General features: G+C 47.1%; 1 protein-coding gene across 1 annotated transcript in view; it reads right to left on the bottom strand.

Moving 5' to 3' along the window:
- The window catches only part of LOC116989131 (solute carrier family 43 member 3-like), a 43962-nt gene that overhangs the window by 7353 nt on the left and 15162 nt on the right, over nucleotides 1-21447 (bottom strand). The window contains exons 3-9 of the mRNA XM_033046356.1: nucleotides 19690-19736; nucleotides 17322-17398; nucleotides 15899-15991; nucleotides 9672-9811; nucleotides 7407-7531; nucleotides 4235-4408; nucleotides 2038-2157 (exon numbers count right to left, since the gene is read on the bottom strand). Of these exons, the coding sequence (XP_032902247.1) occupies nucleotides 2038-2157; nucleotides 4235-4408; nucleotides 7407-7531; nucleotides 9672-9811; nucleotides 15899-15991; nucleotides 17322-17398; nucleotides 19690-19736 (776 nt within the window). The remainder of the gene's footprint in view (nucleotides 1-2037; nucleotides 2158-4234; nucleotides 4409-7406; nucleotides 7532-9671; nucleotides 9812-15898; nucleotides 15992-17321; nucleotides 17399-19689; nucleotides 19737-21447) is intronic.

The raw sequence follows: 21447 nt of genomic DNA, 5'->3' as shown, positions 1-21447 counted from the left end.
GGAAGGAAATGTTACCTCGTCGATTCCCAAATATTGCAGAGACGCGGTAGGGTTCGAGTAGGGGGGGGGGGGGGGGAGGAGAGATGGATCTAGGGGTAATGGGGAGTCTAGAGGAGGTAATTGGGAGCTTTAGTGGGGGGGGGGGGGTCAAGCCTAGGGGAGAGACGGGAGATCCGGTGGCGATATAGAGAATGTGTGAGAGAGGGGGGTTGAGGGACGAAGCGATGGCGATAGAGAAGGACGTAAGGTGGGGCAGAGCGAGAGAGGCGGTGGTGGGGGGGGAGGGGGGGCAGGAGAGAGGGAGGGAAAACATGGGCTGGAGGGCGAAAGAGGAAGGGTGGCAGGCCGAAGTAATCGGGAATGGTGAGAGTGGGAGAGAGAGGGGGGGGGGGGGGCGAGAGTAAGTGGGGGCAGCAGGGCGCGGCAGAGGATGGTGGCACAGCGAAAGTGAAGATGAGGAATAACGACAGATTAAGAGGAAGAGCGGGTGAAACTGAGAATGGGAAGGCGAGAGTGAGGGGTAGTGGAATGCGGAAAGTAGGCGTCGGTGGATGAAATATTGGGAGTAAGGAATAACGAGAGGGGGAGTGCGAGAGAGAGAGAATGGGTAGGATGAAGTGGGATGGGTTTAGCAAAGGGACTGAGATCGACACAGGGTTACGAAAGTACGTCGGTAGAGCGGAAGTGAGGGAGGGAGCGAGAACAAACTTGGAAGGCGGGAGAGACACAGAGAGAGAGAGAGACAGAGAGAGAGAGAGAGAGAGAGATAGAGAGAGAGAGAGAGAGAGAGAGAGAGAGAGAGAGAGAGAGAGAGAGAGAGAGAGAGAGAGAGAGAGAGAGAGAGAGAGAGAGAGAGAGAGAGAGAGAGAGAGAGAGAGAGAGAGAGAGAGAGGAGAGAGAGAGAGAGAGAGAGAGAGAGAGAGAGAGAGAGAGAGAGAGAGAGAGAGAGAGAGAGAGAGAGACAGAGGAAGGGCCAAGGCGAGCACCGTGTAAGGATTGTTAGAATGAATCAAGATGGGGAACACGAGTACTGAGGAATGTACGTGAATGCGTGAGAGAAAGAGTGAGTTGGCCAACGTGGGCGTGACTGTTGTGGCACGGTGGTGTCAATGGTGACATTTGCATTTGGGTTTATTATTGTTACGTGTAACGAGGTAAAGCGAAACGTTTTTGTCGTGCTCTGTCAGATCTGGTGAGATCATCTGTACTCGAGTCTGTGTGATTGAGCGAGAGGTGAAAATGTGGATGAGTCCGAGTGTCAGAATGCGGGAATGAGGTGGCGACAGAGGCAGCGAGCGATAGAGTCAAAATCTATGATCGAGACTGAGTCGAGGACGCGTGAGCCACCTTGTGGAGCCAAAGCGAGAGACACCCAAAGGATTAGATTCTGCCAACGCACCAATTAACTCCAGAGTATAGAAAGACAGGTACAGCACAGCAACTGGCCCTGCTCATGATGCCACGATAAATTAATCTATTTGTCTGTTTATATCCCACCCGTCGCTGCATATCAATGTCCCTATCTAATCCCCTCTACACTTCACCCTGATCAGCTTGAAGCTATGTTGTTCAGTCTGAGATTTACTCCCTGTGTGATAACATTTAGGACTGTGTATAGAACCATAGAAACATAGAAATTAGGTGCAGGAGTAGGCCATTCGGCTCTTCGACACTTCACATAATATTGTATACCTCAATAAGGCATTCTTTTCGGCGCTCCAGGGAAAGCTATCGAAGTTTGTGCAACCATTTCTTGCAGCAAATAACCCCTAACCCAAGCAACATTCTGCGAAACCTCTTCTGGACCCTCTCCAAATTTGGGAGGAGACAGCTCGAGGGTTAAGAAAGGGGAGGAGACAGCAAGGGCTAGCAACATTGGGAGAATTCAATGTTCATGCCATTCGGACGCAAGCAACCCAGGCGGAATATGAGGTGCCTGGGTTGGAAGGCAGGTGTCGCTAAATTATGCAAGCACGAATTTAGACCCGGTCTTTGGTCAAGTTATCGATGCTGATTGTCGCATCGCCCTGGCATTACCTGAGACTGAGTCCAACCGCCGACATCTCAATTTCCGTCGATCCATAATTAAGCCGTTTACCGGGGCGCAGAAGATGCTAAACAACTGGATGATGGCAAAGGCGTTTGTAAACGTGCTGACTGTGAAATGGAAGTAAAGATTAGGGAGCTGTTTTGTCAAATATAAAGAAATGAAGAGAGATGAGCGAAACAGAAGACGTTGCGAGGGTCATGGACCACACTCAAGTAAACGGGTCATTGAGAACCCACCAGGACAGGAATGGACAGTCTTTTTTTGCCAAAGATACTCTTCAAACGCCAATCGTAACCGATTGCAAGAGGGTCACACATATAGAAACAGGCCCTTCGGCCGTAAACCTCCATTCCGATGTCCTATACAGGCTATATCCATAGCCCGCTTCTAACCAATATCTGTCCAACCTATTCCTAGTTACGCAACTGTCAAAATCTCTTTAAAATATAATCGTTCTACCTGCTACAACTACTTCACCGGAAGGTCATTCTAGATACGCATCATTCCCTGTGCAAAAATAAAAGTTGTCCCTCACATTCCTAGCACATCCTTCACCTCTCACCTTAAACCTAAGCGGCCTCGTGTTTGACTCATCTACTCTGGGGAAAAGCGATGAGCATTCGCCCTATCTATTCCCTGATGGTTTTAAATACCACTGTAAGTTTACCCTTGTGACCCAGGAAATAACGTGCAATACTGTTCAATCTGCCCCTATAGCCCCGGCCCTTATCTGTACTCGTCTAAATCCCACTGTATACTTTGGCAGACTTGCTCACCATCCACAACTCCATTAATGTTGGTGTCGTCTGCAAACATATTAGCCGGCCCATTCTCATCTACGCGCAAGTCGTTTATATATCACAAACAATGAAGGTTGAGTTTAGATGTCCGCGGAACTCAGTCACAGTCTTCCAGCCAGAACGATACCCTTCCACCACTATTTCATTCCATGACAAGTGAGCGGCAATTGATTTTACATCATTAAAAATACCAAGGCATCTCTTAAAGAGAGCTCGACCATTTACCCTATAGATAAAATGATATTTGCATTGGCCGGTTTCACTCAGAAACTTCAGGTGACCAGCCTCTCGAGAGGGAGGGCGGCATTCTGCGGTAACCATCAATTTACTGACATCCCCACATTTCAGCGCGTACAGTTTCTGTATCGCCAACTTCTCTGCACTAATTGGGGATAGATTGCAGATATGAATATCAGTCGCCACCCATTACATTGGACATGGAACACAATACATGAACGTGCCCTCCGGCCCACAACATATAATGACGTCGTTGCTGATCTAATCTGCTTGCACGTGGTCCATGTCCCCCGTTCCCTGTATGGTGATGCGCCTATCTAGAACCCTCTTGAATGTCACTATCGTATCTGCGCCCACCAACAACTCTGACTACTCACAGCTACCCACTACTCCATGTGTAAAACAATCGTCGCGCGCATCACATTTGAACGTTACCCCTCTCTCCACAACGCTTATTCCCGTAATCTTTAATATATCCACATTGGCAAAAATGTTCTGTCTACCCTGTTTAACCACTCATAATGTCATATACCTATCAGATCAAGGCAGTACTCTGCTGAACCCCTACTGCATCCTCTCTAGAGACTCCACATCCTTGTTGCCGTGGGGCGACCAGAACTACATTCAGCATTCCAAATTCGATCTAATTCAAGTATCAGAGAGCCGCATCGTGACTCCTATACAATATGTCGACCAATGAAGGCGAGCATAATGTATGCCTGCTTTACCTGTCCACTGGTACTGCCACATTCAGGGATCGTTGAACCTCGATCCAAAAATCTACTGCAAATCAATGGTATTGTCTTGCCATCGCCTGTATACCATCCCCTTGCATTCAACCTCGTTAAGTGTAGCACCTCACGTTTGCTCGGATTAAACTCAATCTGCCATGTATTCGCCCATTCCTATTGCTGATCGATATCCGCCGTAGAATTTGACACCTTTCTTCGCGCCCCCCCCCCCACGCCACACCCCAATAATCTCGTTGTCATCTGCAAAATGTGTAATCAATCTTTTCTCCTCTCTCCCCACTTCTATACTGCGCTCCTCCCACCCCTCCTTCTCCTGCACAAGTTAACACGTCGATGCCCTCGTCCTTCCCCCGTTCCCTAATCTTAAAGTCTTCGAGTGGCCAATGTACACTTACCTTGCTCGGTATCACCCTTCAGCATGAGATTGAGCAAGGGGTTAAGGGCACCGAAGAAAATGACGATGCGCAACTGAATGAGCGAGAACCATAGCAGGTTGGTGAAGAATAGCCGAGAAAAGACGCAGCTCCAGAAAGTGGGAACTTCCTCTTCCGTTTCCGTGAATAGTGAACCTGCAGCGGGAAGAGGAATGACATAAATAATAACAGGAAATTGAGAAGGATGCAAAGTTCACACCACTGATATTTCACATATCCACGGTAAGTAGTAGGGGGTAGTGTAGAGGGGCCAACGTTTAGGTTTCATTGTAAATTCCCACTCCTCGGTGAAGAAATGAGATCATTGGACGCATCTAGTTCGCAGTCTTCGATTCACAAGTGTGTGTGTGTGTGTGTGTGTGTTTGTGTGTGTGTGTGTGTGTGTGTGTGTGTGTGTGTGTGTGTGTGTGTGTGTGTGTGTGTGTGTGTGTGTGTGTGCGTGTGTGTGTGTGTGTGTGTGTGTGTGTATCTGCTTGTGTGTGTGTATGTGATGTTTTGTGTGTGCCTGCGAACGTGTGTGTGTACTTGTGTGCGTGCGTACATGTGTGTGCGTGTTTTTGTGTGTGTGTGTCTGGTGGATTGGAGGGTAGTTAATGTAACCCCACTTTTTAAAAATGGAGGGAGAGAGAAACGGGGAATTACAGACCAGTTAGTCTAAAATCGGTAGTGGGGAAACTGCTAGAGTCAGTTATTAATGATGGGATAGCAGCACATTTGGAAAGTGGTGAAATCATTGGACAAAGTCAGCATGGATTTATGAAAGGTAAATCATGTCTGACGAATCTTATAGAATTTTTCGAGGATGTAACTAGTAGAGTGGATAAGGGAGAACCAGTGGATGTGTTATATCTGGACTTTCAGAAGGCTTTCGACAAGGTCCCACATAAGAGATTATTATCCAAACTTAAAGCACATGGTATTGGGGGTTCAGTATTGATGTGGATAGAGAACTGGCTGGCAGACAGGAAGCAAAGAGTAGGAGTAAACGGGTCCTTTTCAGACTGGCAGGCAATGACTAGTGGGGTACCGTAGTGGGGGACCCCATCTATTTACAATCTACATTAATGATTTGGACGAGGGCATTGAATGCAACATCTCCAAGTTTGCGGATGACACGAAGCTAGGGGGCAGTGTTAGCTGTGAGGAGGATGCTAGGATGATGCAAGATTACTTGGATAGGCTGGGTGAGTGGGCAAATGCATGGCAGATGCAGTATAATGTGGATAAATGTGAGGGTATCCACTTCGGTGACAAAAACAGGAAAGTAGACTGTTATCTGAATGGTGGCCGATTAGGAAAAGTGGAGATGCAACGAGATCTGGGTACACCAGTCATTGAAAGTAGGCATGCAGGTGCAGCAGGCAGTGAAGAAAGCAAATGGTATGTTAGCATTCATAGCAAAAGGAGAGTATAGGAGCAGGGAGGATCCACTGCAGTTGTTCAGGGTCTTGGTGAGACCACACCTGGAGTATTGCGTACAGTTTTGGTCTCCTAATCTGAGGAAGGACATTCTTGCCATAGAGGGAGTACAGAGAAGGTTCACCAGACTGATTCCTGGAATGTGAGGACTTTCATATGAAGAAAGACTGGATATACTCGGCTTCTACTCGCTAGAATTTAGAAGATTGAGGGTGGATTTTATAGAAACTTACAAAATTCTTAAGGGGTTGGACAGGCTAGATGCAGGAAGATTGTTCCCGATGTTGGGTAAGTCCAGAACAAGGCGTCGCAGTTTAAGGATCAAGGGGAAATCTTTTCGGACTGAGATGAGAAAAACATTTTTTACACAGAGAGTGGTGAATCTCTGGAATTCTCTGCCACAGAAAGTAATTGAGGCCAGTTCATTGGCTATATTTAAGAGGGAGTTAAATGAGGCCCTTGTGGCTAAAGGGATCAGAGGGTATGGAGAGAAGGCAGGTACAGGATACTGAGTTGGATGATCAGCCATGATCATATTGAATGGCGGTTCAGACTCGAAGGGGCGAATGGCCTACTCCTGCACCTATTTTCTATGTATCTATGTTTCTATGGTGTGTGCGTGCTTGCGTGCGTCAGTGTGCGTATGCATATATGTAGTGTATGTATGTGCGTGTGGTGTGTGTGCTTGTTTGTTGTGTGCATGTGTACGTGCGTGCATGTGTGTGTGTTTGTGTGCGCGTAGGTGTGTATGCGTGCGTGTATGAGCGGTCGGTTGTGTGTGCGTCTCTGTGTGTGTACGCGCACACATGTGTGTGTTTGTTTGTGCGTGTGTGTGCGCGTACGTATATGTGCGTGTGTTTGAGAGTGTGTTTCTGTATGTATGTATGTGTGTGTGTGTGTGTGTGTGTTTGTGTGTGTATGTGTGTGCGAGGGGAAGCAGGAAGGAGGCCACAGGCGGAAGGGAGAGAGCGGACGGTGAGGTTGATAGAAGGGAGAAATGGAAGATGGGGAAACAGGACCACATGGCGTTATGGATCACGGTTCAGCTGCATTCGTGAGGAGAATCGTGCAAGGATGTAGGTAGGAGGTGAAGAAAATAAATGAAGATAAGGCGACTGGAGCTGATGGAGTGGGGAAGCAAGATAGGAGGGAAGAGTTAGGTTTTCGGAGCAATAGTGAGAGAGCAGGTGTAAAGTGAATCTCAAGACAAGTGGTGAGAATGCAGGAGGGAGGAATTGCGAAAGGGCGGGATGTGTCAGGCACAATGGCGAGGGGAAGAAATGCAGGAAGAGGGAGCGGGAGGGACTTTGGACAGGGGAGAGGGACGGAAAGGGTTGATGGAGGAACGGAGGGAACAAAACGAGATGAGGCGCGGAGAAGACAGGAGAATCACAATTCCGAAAGGCGGTCAGTGGATGGAGAGACACGGAAAGGAAGGGACATGGTCGTGGGATGAGATGCAGTGCCGGTATGTGGAAGATCTCTTCACCTTGCGCTCTGCTGTGCTCATGATGTCCACCGGAAGTCGACAGTTCTTTTCCATTAGCCGATATTCTCACTGGGTCCGGTGCTCCCCCCTCCTTTCTGCCGTCTCTTCTCTCCCCGCCCACAAGATCGGTGGCGTGTCGCATCTCACATCTACTCACTCCCAGGACTCCCTCTGCCAGTTTGTGCTTCACTCCCCATTCCTTCCTCTTCCCCCCCTCCGTGATGCCTCTTCCCATCTCCTCCCTGCTCTCCTCCCCGTTTCCTTCGATCCGAACAGCTCCCAGACTTGGTGTTCTCTGGGGAGCCGTCTCCTTCCGACGTCGCATCAACCTGAACTTCTGAAACTTTACGCTGGATGGAGACAGAACCGCACAAATAACACCAGGGCAGACGGTAAAACAGGATGATAGAGAATGAGAGGGGTTATGGAACGGGGTGGAAGATAAGAATTATAAGGTTATTATAAAATGTTACAGTGATTTTCAACAACGCTACATTACATTTTTCATGCACGTCATTCCTGTTATATATCACGGCCGGACGCACAAGATGGGACTCTAAACCACGCCCTGTCCCAAAGGCTATTACACCTGTAAGCCACCTTCAAGTATTTAAATACAAACACGCTGCGATTAGTAAATTTGTCGATAGGACCAGAATTGGTGGGACAATGAACAGTGAAGACAACTCTCTAAGATTATGGCACAATGGCCCAGCTGCTAAAGTTGCCATCTCACAGTTTTAAAGACCGGAGTGGAGCCGCAATGGCGTGGAATTTGCAGGTTTTCACTGTGACGGCATGAGTTTCTTCCGTGTGATCCAATTTCCAACCACATCCCAAACGCGTACGGCTTTGTTGGGAAATTGCCTTTTATAAAGTGCCACTCGTGTGTAGGGAGGGGATTACAAAAAGGGATAAGATAGAACTAGTTGCATAGGCGAATCGATGGCCGCCTTGGAATCTGTGGGCCGAACAGAATATTGGGACAAGAATGGCTGATGACGTTTAACTCGGACATGTGCGATATGATGCGGTTTGGTAAACTAAACCACGGCAAGACAAGAGTCCTAAATGACAGGGGTCTGTAGAGCATTGTAGGCACATAGTGCATTTCTGGTGGCCCAGATCGCGGAAGGATGTTTTCCAACTGGGGAAGGGTTTGAAAAACGTTTCACAAGGATGTTACCGGGACTGAAGGGCTAGTATAAAAATGAGACGCGGTGGAAGTGGGTACCATAATGACATTTAAAAAGTAGCTGGGCAGATACAGGGATACAAAGGTTTTAGATTGTTCAGAAGGATGTGGCCCAAACGCGGGTAGCTCAAGAACGACAGGACGTGAGGACATTAAAATTGACAAACAATCGCTTCTCGTGACGCTTGTGGAATGATACATTTTTAAACAATTAAATATACATCCTGTCGTATTTAAAGCTTGCTGGACAAAAATCAAACTGGCCCTCGATTCGCTAAGATTTACTGTATCTCCGGTAAGATAAACATGTTTACTCTCTTTCCTATTACCATACAGACCTTTCTGTCCAGGGGTACTCCATTGCCAGATTGAGGCCACACGCAAACGTGAGCAGTAGCATATCATCTCCGTTTGTATAGCTTGCAGCTTGACGGCATTAACATTCAATAATCGAATACCCACAGCCCCTAACTCCTCCTGCTCTTTGTTTTATCCACAATCCGTCTTAAATAAACATAAAAGGTGCTTTGTTTTTTTTCAACCGTGAAGCGTGAAGAATAACTTTGCGATTATGGATTTGGTACCCGGTAGCCCCTAACCCCTACCCACATTTCCCCCATTGCATCAACCCAATATTATAACGCAATATTCTTGGCAGCGCGACAATCACAGTTGAAGTCCATCCATTTATTCCAGGAAGTCGAGTCTGAAACTCATTTCGCCCAGTACTTTACCTGACAAATAATCATCCATCCTCTTCGTGTCAATTAGATTTCTGCATGTTGCTCACTCCAGTCCCATACGTTTAATTTGAATATTTTAGAGATACAGCGTGAAAACGGGTCCACTGAGTCCACTCCAGCCACCTGTTCGCACTGATACTTTGTCATTGAGCGTTCTTATCCACTCCCTAGAATTGCACAGGGGCCAATTAATCTACAAACCCGCACGACCTAGGGATGCGGGAGGCAACCGGAGGATCCGGGGGAAACACACTCGCTTTCAGAAAGAACATCCACATTCTACATGAACAGCAAACGATTGTGTATTGAACGACATCAGGTGCGCCATTTTATCGGTCTTGTTCCATACATATAAACATACAAACCTACTTAACCCATAGATCAGGTTTTTATTTCTTGTATCCTAGTCTGGGTACCACTTATTCTACATGCGCAGCGGCATCTCCGTATCTGGATCATTGCTGTTGTCAGAATAAAGTACCTAATCCAGCGATTAGTTATCTGATTGGAATTAACTTGCATAAATCACTCAACACCAATCTTGCGCCTTACCCGTAGGTAAAACCCTCCGGCAGTGGATAGGGGATGTGCTTCCAAGGAAGGAGAAAGACCGTGAACAGAATCTGCAGGACGCTCAAGCAACTGATGAACAGGAAGGACGACTTCAGGGGGAATCCGGCTTCAAACGCCACCTGGGTAGGGCGGGGGGGGGGGGGGGGGGGGGGGATAAGCATAATGCACACATTGTGAGAGTTGATTCAACTATTTGTATCCGTTGAGCTCACCCCGCCCTTGCCGACTACAAACAATCCACCTATTCCGCCGCCGTTGCCCTCGGTGCCCCCCTTCCAATTTCTCCACCGCCTCCTTCGCGTCATCGACCGCTTCTCCCCGAACTGTGTACACGCTTCTCATCCCCATCTTCCAGTCTCGAACAACACTAAAAGGGACAATGTTACATTGGGAATCTTAGGCGAGAAATCGGACCTGCCTCCGTGCTCCATGAATCTATGATTATCCACTCCCTCCTTCTCCGCCCTCATTGTCCACGTGTCTGACACCTCCTCCTCTCCCTGTCTCCTTTCCCTCCATTGCATACACTTTGGTCATGTAAACTGTCTTCCGACCCGACTCTTTTGTGTCCGTTTACATCTCTTGCCCTTAATCCAACCCTCCCTTTGTTCTGGATCTGCACCTTTCCCCAACCGCTTCCACCCGTATTAACTCTCAGCGGTGCAGGCACGTGGTCCACCTGATATACCGTGTCCCGTCACTAACGTCTTCGGGCACCAATTGCCTCCAGCGTCGGAGGAGTACAACTTGCCCCGGTCAGTTTTATCTGGACTTAACGCCGTGATGAACAGACACAGAAGGAGGCGATTCACGGGTCTGTTGGAATATTCCACTAAATACTGTGACCTCATTCATCTCCGACTACCGTGAAATTACTCGCATCTCTCCTTCTCGCTCCGTCCTTCCCTCTCTCTCCTTCTTTCTCTCCCCCTTCCCCTCCATCTAATGTTCCAACATCCGTTTTGAACCCCCGATTCGTCAACTTTAACTGTCAATCGGCTCCGAACCAATCACAACGTGCACGCGCAATGCCATCCCTCCACTAGTCACATATTCTCGTCACCACGCTTTCGCTTTCGGTGGAGATCACTCGATCGGAAACTCCTTGCTTTCACCCACTGAAACTAGTCCCTTACAAGAAACGCATCACTGCATCCGCATGAAATGTAAAATCTGTCCATACGCTTTCTTCATATCTTTCATCTGGCAAACGTCATCAGCTTGTCCAGGTGAGACAGAAGTTCACATGTAGTTTCTCTAACATCATCTATTCATTAGTGCTGCCTCCTTTACATCGGCGCAACCAACCGTAGGAGAAGAGATCGTTTGGCCGGACACCTGCGCACAGTACACCAATGCTTGCACGATACCCGATCGCAACCAATTTAAATTCCGCATATCAAATGTTCTATCCTGGGTCTGATATATTGCCAGATTATGATCACACGCAAGCTAGAGGAATGCCACGTTTGGGTGTTTTGCAACTCTTTGGTACCAACATTTAAAAGGACACAACGTGCTGGACCAATTCAGCGGGTCAGACAGCAACTCCGAAGAACATGGATAGGTGGCTCTTCTTCAGATTCAGATTTAATATGATGTGGGTGGGGGGTGGATAAAACTACAAAAGTGGAGGCGGAGGACAGATCCTGGGTGATGGTGGTGGGGTTGATAGATAGATGATTGTACAAAGGTCTGAGATATAGTTCATATATTCACATTAATTCTCCTATAACATTCAAGAAAGTTTCCTCAAACAGGACATGGCTCTTATGACCCGAGGATCCTCATGCTGGACCATGCTTAGGAAACGAGCCTGGCCAAGTGTTCGCTGTTTCTGTGGATGGGTATCTTGTAGATGCTGTTCATAACTCCCTCTGTATTTATCATGTTTTAATAAGTACCGGTACGTTGGGAGAAGGCACGTAATTGGGGCAAGACAAATTAATAAAATTAGGCAGATTCTAAGGAGGGTAGATTAGGAACAGCTGCTACTGGGGTAATCCACAGATCACACGCAGGAGTCGTTTAATGGCCAGCTAATCAAAGTACGGGATCAGCATGTTCCCGTAAGGAGCAGGGATCGGACACCGATGGCAATGTAAAGCAACCGCGGATATTCTAGGATGTTTGCAACTTGTTCAGGGAGAAAAATAAATCGTATGTGATGTTTCAGGAGATGGCATCAGCCGGGTCTTAAAATAAATATAAAGCGACTAGGGAAAAGCTCAATGTGGACATTCAAAGGGCCAATATACTTGGACCCGGAGGACTGGAGAGGGGCCAATGTATTTATGTGTTTCAGAAGGGAAGTGGAGAGAATCCAGGGAATTATAGACCAGTGACGCTTATGGGGACAGGGAAAGTATTCGAGAGAATTGAGATAGGACTCCAAGTTGTGATAACAAGTCAATTGGGGATGACAATAGGATTTTGCACGGGATTGGAGGCAGGTGACTAGTGGGGTGCCTCAGGGATCTGTGTTGGGTCCTTTGTTGTTTGTCATGTACATCAATGATCTGGATGAAGCGGTGGTAAATTGGATTAGTAAGTATGCAGATGATACCAAGATAATGTGTTGTGGATAATGAAGAGGATTTCCAAAGTCTACAGAGTGATTTAGGCCATTTGGAAAAATGGGCTGAAAGATGGCAGATGGAGTTTAATGCTGATAAATGTGAGGTGTTACACCTTGGCAGGACAAATCAAAATAGGACGTACATGATAAATGGTAGGGAATTGAAGAATACAGTTGAACAGAGGGATCTGGGAATAACCGTGCATAGTTCCTTGAAGGTGGAATCTCATATAGATAGGGTGGTAAAGAAAGCTTTTGGTATGCTAGCCTTTATAAATCAGAGCATTGAGTATAGAAGCTGGGATGTAATGTTAAAATTGTACAAGGCATTGGTGAGACCAAATCTGCAGTATGGTGTACAATTTTGGTCGCCCAATTATAGGAAGGATGTCAGCAAAATAGAGAGAGTACAGAGGAGATTTACTAGAATGTTGCCTGGATTTCAACAACTAAGTTACAGAGATAGGTTGAATAAGTTAGGTCTTTATTCTCTGGAGCGCAGAAGGTTAAGGGGGGACTTTATAGAGGTCTATAAAATGATGAGAGGGCTAGACAGAGTTGATGTGATCAAGCTTTTCCATTTGAGAATAGGGAAGATTCAAACAAGAGGACATGACTTCAGAATTAAGGGACAGAAGTTTAGGGGTAACATGAGGGGGAACTTCTTTACTCAGAGAGCGGTAGCGGTGTGGAATGAGCTTCCAGTGGAAGTGGTGGCGGCAGGTTCGTTGGTATCATTTAAAAATAAATTGGATAGGCATATGGATGAGAAGGGAATGGAGGGTTATGGTATGAGTGCAGGCAGGTGGGACTAAGGGAAAACATTGTTCGGCACGGACTTGTAGGGCCGAGATGGCCTGTTTCCGTGCTGTAATTGTTATATGGTTATATGGTTATGGTTACATGTGTTGTCCAACGTGATTGAGTTATTTGGAAAGGTGACGAAGGAAATTGATGAATATAGGGCGGTGGATGTGGGAAACAGAAGACAAATCTATGTACTCCTTCGCGGTAGTTGAATACAGAAGATTAAGGTGTACGGGATTCACGATGACGGTCATATGATTTCGGGACTGGGCAGGTCAGAGAAGACAGAGGTCTGTGGTGGATGGTATATATTCAGGCTGCAGGTCTGTGACGAATGGAACTCCGCAGGGATTGGGTCATAGGTCATAGGAATAGGAATAGAATTAGGCACTTCGGCCCATCAAGTCTACTCCGCCATTCAATCATGGCAGATCTATCTCTCATTTCTAACCCAATTCCCCTGCCTACTCCCCAAAAACTTTGACACCTGTACTAATTAAGATCTATCTATCTCTGCCTTGATTATACTCACTGACGCCGTCCACAGCCTTCTATGGCAAATAATTCCACAGATGCACCGTCCTCTGACTAAATACATTTCTCCTAATCTCTTTCCTAAAAGAACGTGTTTTTTTCTGAGGCTATGAACTCTAGTCTTAGACAATAGACAATAGACAATAGGTTCAGGAGTAGGCCATTCGGCCATTCGAGCCAGCACCGCCATTCAATGTGATCATGCCTGATCATACCCAATCAGTACCCCGTTCCTGCCTTCTCCCCATATCCCCTGACTTGGCTATTTTTAAGAGCCCTATCTAGTTTTCTCTTGAAAGCATCCAGAGAACCCGCCTCCACTGCCCTCTGAGGCAGATAATTCCACAGACTCGCCACTCTCTGTGAGAAAAGGTGTGTCCTCGTCTCCGTTCCAAATGGCTTACTTATTCTTAAACTGTGGCCCCTGGTTCTGGACTTCCCCAACATCGGGAACATTAGACTCTCCCACTCGTAGGAAAATCCTCTCCACATCCACTATCCAAGCCTTTCACTATTTTGTATGTCTCAATTAGCCCCCCCCCCCCCCCCCTCGTTCCTCTAACCTCCAGCGAGTACAGACCATGTACCACCAAACGCTCATATGATGTTAACTTACTAATTCCTGGGATCATTCTAGTTAACCACTGGACTTTTTGGGGAATCCTGCGCCAGCACTCGCAAGTTATTTTGCACCTCAGATTTCTGGGTTCTCAGCACAATTAGAAAATAGTCTACGCCGTTATTCCTACTACCATAATGCATGACTCCACACTTTGCTACACTATATTCGATCTGCCATTTCTCTGCCCACTCTCCGAACCTGTCGAAGCCTTCTGTAGAGTCCATGCTTTCTCTATACTACCTGCCCCTCCATCTATTTTCGTATCATCATTAAACTTGGTCACACAGCCTTCAATCCCCTCGTCCATTTGGATTCCTGCTGGGACAGACGAAGGACAGACAGACAAACAGACAGAGAGACAGACAGACAGACAGACAGACAGACAGACAGACAGACAGACAGACAGACAGGCAGACAGACAGACAGACAGACAGACAGACAGACAGACAGACAGACAGTCAGACAGACAGACAGACAGACAGACAGACAGACAGACAGACAGACAGACAGACAGACAGACAGACAGACAGACAGACAGACAGACAGACAGACAGACAGACAGACAGACAGACAGACAGACAGACAGACAGACAGACAGACATACATACATACAGACAGACAGACAGACAGACAGACAGACAGACAGACAGACAGACAGACAGACAGACAGACAGACAGACAGACAGACAGACAGACAGACAGACAGGCAGGCAGGCAGGCAGACAGTCGGATAGACGGATGAACGGATGGACGGACTGACGGAAGGAAGGATGGATGGAAAGTTGGATGGATGGATGGATAGTTGGCTAGTTATTTTTTTACACAATGAGTAGGGTTGTGTAATTCATTGTCAGTATTAGTTAGTGGCATGGTAGTGCCGTTTGAGAGACTTTTAGAAAAGCATATGTATACAAAGGCCATCGAGGGACATGGATCATGTACAGGCAGAAGTTATCCGCTGAACGTTGCATGATGTTGAGCAAAGTCATTTTGGGCCGAAGAGCCCGTTCCAGTACTGTTTTTGTCTATGCACTATGCTCTGTGGCGTGCAGCCGTTTATCCCACTTCACACTTCCAATTGCACTGCCTCGTTCTTCCAACATCTCTTCGTCTGTATTGTCTATTTCACTCTTCTTTCAATCCTTCTCTTTCAATATCTACACCATTCCATTTGCTTGCATTCTGCCTTTTCTAATTTGTTCCCTTCCATTGTCTTTTTCACCTCTAGCCTTTGTCCGCTCATCAGCCAATCAAACACCCCTCACTGGTTAGGATTTGTTTCGCCACTCCCAAATAGATTTCAGATTTATCCCGCAACACACCCTGCACAATCAGCAGGAAGAATGGTCGCTAAGCGTATCTTCCACTTCCTCTGGCTTTGCAGCCTCGCCTGCTGTGTTACTCCAGCATTTTCTGTCCTACATAGGTTGAAATAATATTTCCCCACATCGAACCACCCCCACCCTTCCCCTTTCGCCCGAAATCTATAAACCTGCCACATGCACCCACAGAATTTGAACGAACACTCAACTATTTCTCCCGCCTAAATTAAATTATATGTTCTTGACCCAAGGAAAAGAACGGTAGTACCCCCATACAAACATCACAGCTAAACCCCTCGCCCCGAAAAGAGTTTTTAAGACAGCTTGTTGACACTTTCCTCACCTTGACCAGCAGGAAGACGGCTGCACCGGTACTGAAGGCTCCGTTGTACAAGGTGATCACTGTGGAGCGATTCCTCCCAAACAGATTTCCAGCCTGCAGGTCCATGCAAAGTAAACAGTCATCGAGACCGCACAGAAGCTCCAAGAATATTCAACACTCTCCCACGCCCGGTCACTGGAGGCCGGAATATGTTCGGTCTTCACTGCTGACCCTGTGCACCTTGGCAAAGAAATCACACCTACGCCTCCAATTCCTCAGTGGCAAGTTCAGCGCGATTGCAACGGCATTTCCGACTATTAGAGTCGTTTTAGTTATCACAAGTAGATGTCTCAGGGTCTGCCGCGGCGTGGGAGGTGGAGTGCAGATTGCAGACTAACTAAATTCCGTAATATTGGAGCAGCAGCACACATGTAGTGGCGTACTGTCAAGGGTCAGTACTGGGGGAGTCTCAAACTCGTGTAGGGGCAGTACTGAGGGAGTACAGCCCTCTGGGACCGGTAGTACTCAGGGAGTGCCGCACTGTGGGAAGGGTGTTGTTGTGGGGAGGCCGTACTGTGGGAGAGGCAGTGAGGGACAGCTGTATTGTGAGAGCGTCACATCGTGGGTCGAGTAGGATTGACGGAGTACCGCACTGTCCAAGAGGTCACTGTGAGGGAGGGCCGCACCTCTGTGAATGATGTCCTAGCTTGCCAATCCTATCTCTGTAGTCCAGAGTCCGAGCAACATCCCCATAAACGTTTTGTTGTGCAGTTTAATAGCGTATTTTCTACTGCAGGGTGACCAAAAATGAACACAATACTCTAAGTGTAGCCTCAGCAACATCTTCTACCATTGTACCAAGTCGTCGTAACATGTAACGATGTCTGCTCAATTCCCGAACCGATAAAGCGTGTCAATAGTCTTCTTCACCACCCTATGTACCTCTAGTGATGCCACTTTGGGTAAACTGTGCTCTTGTATTCCGTGATCCTTCTGCACTACAATACTCGAGACGGTTCTACAGTACACTATGATAATCGTGCCGGGGATTAGCATCACCACATTTAACACGTCACACTTATTTTATTTGCCAATTCTTGATCCTCTTGCTCAGCTGTTTGTCGCCCTGCTACTAAGCTTCACGACCACCTTAACTGTTATTGCATTTATTATTCACCCAATATTCTAGAGAGAGTTAGATAGATGGATTCAAGTAAGTTAGATACAGCTCTTAGGTCTAACGGAATCAAGGGATATGGCGAGAAAGTATCAATGGGATACATATTGGATGATCAGCCGTGATCACATTAAATGGCGGTGCGGGCTCGATGGGCCGAATTGTCTAATGGCCTACTTCTGTACCCATCTTCAATGTGTCCATGTCTCTATGTCTCTATGATCTTGAAGTTTTATTGTTGAAACCGGACGAATGACCATAGAATACCTTTATGTTTGTTGTGAGCACCAACATTCCTCCCATTCCTATTAATGCGATAGCGGGAAACAGCATCAGAGCCGAGGCTGTAACAGAGAGTGAGGGTGAGGATGAGGCAGAGACCAGGGGCATGAGATGGTAAGTCATCCTCACGTGGGCGCACACGTCTTTTCTCTCAATCTCTCTCCTTCTCTTCGATCTCTGAGAGGGAGCGCAGACGAGCGCGAGCAGGAGCGTCCGCGAGCGCTGCGCGAGAGCGCGCGCGCGCGCGCGGCGCGCCCGCGAGCGGCGCGCGCGATCGCCTCGCGCGCTCTCGCGCGCGCGCGCGCAGCGCAGCGCGCGCCCCGCGCGCTCGCGCGCGCGCCAGCGCGAGCTCGCGCTTCTCGCGCACACACACACACCAACCCCCACACACACACACACACCACACACACACACACACACACACCACACAAACACCACACACACACACCACATACACAAACACCACACACACCACACACACACACTCACATACACACACACAGACACACACATACACCCATACAAACCCCCCCCCCACATCACACAAACATAGGTCCACACCTACACACCATATAACCATATAACCATATAACAATTACAGCACGGAAACAGGGCATCTCGGCCCTACAAGTCCGTGCCGAACAACTTTTTTCCCTTAGTCCCACCTGCCTGCACTCATACCATAACCCTCCATTCCCTTCTCATCCATATGGCTATCCAATTTATTTTAAATGATACCAACGAACCTGCCTCCACCACTTCCACTGTAAGTTCATTCCACACCGCTACCACTCTCTGAGTAAAGAAGTTCTCCCTCATGTTACCCCTAAACTTCTGTCCCTTAATTCTGAAGTCATGTCCTCTTGTTTGAATCTTCCCTATTCTCAAAGGGAAAAGCTGATCCACATCAACTCTGTCTATCCCTCTCATCATTTTAAAGACCTCTATCAAGTCCCCCCTTAACCTTCTGCGCTCCAGAGACTAAAGACCTAACTTATTCAACCTTTCTCTGTAACTTAGTTGTTGAAACCCAGGCAACATTCTAGTAAATCTCCTCTGTACTCTTTCTATTTTGTTGACATCCTTCCTATAATTGGGCGACCAAAATTGTACACCATACCTTGAAGGTGGAATCTCATATAGATAGGGTGGTAAAGAAAGCTTTTGGTATGCTAGCCTTTATAAATCAGAGCATTGAGTATAGAAGCTGGGATGTAATGTTAAAATTGTACAAGGCATTGGTGAGACCAAATCTGGAGTATGGTGTACAATTTTGGTCGCCCAATTATAGGAAGGATGTCAACAAAATAGAGAGAGTACAGAGGAGATTTATTAGAATGTTGCCTGGGTTTCAACAACTAAGTAACAGAGAAAGGTTGAATAAGTTAGGTCTTTATTCTCTGGAGCGCAGAAGGTTAAGGGGGGACTTGATAGAGGTCTTTAAAATGATGAGAGGGATAGACAGAGTTGATGTGGATCAGCTTTTCCCTTTGAGAATAGGGAAGATTCAAACAAGAGGACACGAATTCAGAATTAAGGGACAGAAGTTTAGAGGTAACATGAGGGGGAACTTCTTTATCAGAGAGTGGTAGCGGTGTGGAATGAGCTTACAGTAGAAGTGGTGGAGGCAGTTTCGTTGGTATCATTTAAAAATAAATTGGATAGGCATATGGATGAGAAGGGAATGGAGGGTTATGGTATGAGTGCAGGCTGGTGGGACTAAGGGAAAAAAGTTGTTCGGCACGGACTTGTAGGGCCGAGATGGCCTGTTTCCGTGCTGTGATTGTTATATGTTATATTATATGTTATTTGGTCTCACCAATGCCTTGTACAATTTTAACATTACATCCCAGCTTCTATACTCAATGTTCTGATTTATAAAGGCTAGCATACCAAAAGCTTTCTTTACCAACCTATCTATATGAGATTCCACCTTCAAGGAACTATGCACGGTTATTCCCAGATCCCTCTGTTCAACTGTATTCTTCAATTCCCTACCATTTATCATGTACGTCCTATTTTGATTTGTCCTGCCAAGGTGTAGCACCTCACATTTATCAGCATTAAACTCCATCTGCCATCTTTCAGCCCATTCTTCCAAATGCACACATGCACACATGCACAGAGACATATACAAACACACACACAGATGGAGTAAACGCACGCACAGCCATGCACCACTTAGGCACACACATCAATACACACACACACACACGCTTATAAGGAAGCACAGCAACACACACAACAATGAGCACATTCACATGTATAACACTGTCAGACTCACCATACGAAGGACACAACCATGCGCTGAGATAAATGCACGATTCCCCAGACAGGATTGAGTGTCACTTACCCGCAGTGGCAAAAGCGATCAGTAAATTGCCTGTGGTGTAGAGGAAGCTGGGGAAACACAAATCTAACTTTAGACCCGCTTGCCCTCGCCGCCACCAAGAGATACTATCACAAAAACCTAGACTGTTTGTAGAATGGTCCACCCTGAGAAAAGTGTTGTCGACCATCATTTTATCCATGTCCATCATATCGTGCGCACCTGAATATGATCATCGGTCTGCCAGCAATGCCCCAAATAAAAGAACGTCCTTTTCCTTTAACTGAAGCCCGAAGGCCCAGATAGTATTCTGGTAAATCTGCACTCTGTCTAACTTAACGCCTTTCTTAAATGTCATGTTTGGACCATGGAACTCGATCATAGAACACAGAAGAATACAGCGCACGAACGAATACGTGCATATGTGTGTGAGTCTGTTTCTGTAAGTGTGTGTGTGAGTGTATGAGTGTGTGTGTATGAGTGTATGTGTGTGTGAGAGCCTATTTGTGTACGTGTGTGTGGGAGTGTGTGTGCGTGGGTGAGTATGTGTGAATGTGTGTGTGTGCGAGTTGTGTGTGTGTGTGTGAGTGTATGTCTATGAGTGTATGTGTGTGTGTGTGAGTGTTTGTGAGTGTGTGTGTGTATGTGTGAGAATATGTGTGAGGTGGAGGATGTGTGTGTGCGCGTGCGTGTATGTGTGTATGAGTGTATGTGGGTGTGTGTGAGTGTGTGTGTGTGAGTGTGTGTGTGTGTGAATCTGTGTGTGTGAATCTGTGTGTGTGAATCTGTGTGTGTGTGTGTGTGTGTGTGTGTGTGTATGTGTGTGTGTGTGTGTGTGTGTGTGTGTGTGTGTGTGAGTGTGTGTGTGTGTGTGTGTGTGTGTGTGTGTGTGTGTGTGTGTGTGTGTGTGTGTGTGTGTGTGTGTGTGTGTGTGTGTGTGTGTGTGTGTGTGTGGCTGTGAGATGGAGGGTGCGTGTGTGTTTGTGTAAATATTCCGGCCTGCAGTCGGGTTGAAGTGCTGTGAAATTGGATTTGCTGGCCTGCACTCTGTTTAAAGTGCTGTGAGATTGTTTCCTGGCTGACATGCACTCCCCTTGAAATGCTGTCAGATTGGATTTGTTGTCTGGCCTGCACTCTGCTTGAAATGCTGTGAGATTGGATTTGCTGGCTGGCCTGCACTCCGCTTGAAATGCTGCGAGATTGGATTTGCTGCCTGGCCTGCACAATACTTGAAGTGCTGTGAGATTGGATTTGATGGCTGCCCTGCACTCCGCTGGAAGTGCTGTAAGATTGGATTTTCTGGCTGCCCTGCACCCCGCTTGAAGTGCTGTGACATTGGATTTGCTGCCAGCCCTGCACTCCGCTTGAAGTGCTGTGAGATTGCATTTGCTCGCTGGCATGCACACCGCTTAAAGTGCAGTGAGATTGCATTTGCTGGCTGGTCTGCACACCGCTTGAAGTGCTGTGTCATTTGATTGGCTTGCTGGCCTGCATTCCGCTTGACGTGATGTGACATTGCATTTTCTGTGTGGCCTGCAATCCGCTTGAAGTGCTGTGACATTAGATTTGCTGGTCGGCCTGCACTCCGCTTGAAGTGCTGTGACATTGGATTTGCTGCCTGGCCTGCACTCCGTTTGAAGTGCTGTGAGATTGGATTTGCTGCCTGGCCCGCACTCCGCGTGAACTGAAGTGCTGTGTAATGGATTTGCTGGCTGGCCTGTACTGAATGATGAGTTTTGAGGTAAATTCTCAGATTGTCTTTGTTAAAATTTGACCGCTCAA

The sequence above is a fragment of the Amblyraja radiata genome, chromosome 28, assembly GCF_010909765.2.
Source record: "Amblyraja radiata isolate CabotCenter1 chromosome 28, sAmbRad1.1.pri, whole genome shotgun sequence".
Taxonomy (NCBI): Eukaryota; Metazoa; Chordata; class Chondrichthyes; order Rajiformes; family Rajidae; genus Amblyraja; species Amblyraja radiata.
This window is presented reverse-complemented; position numbering and strand designations above follow the sequence as displayed.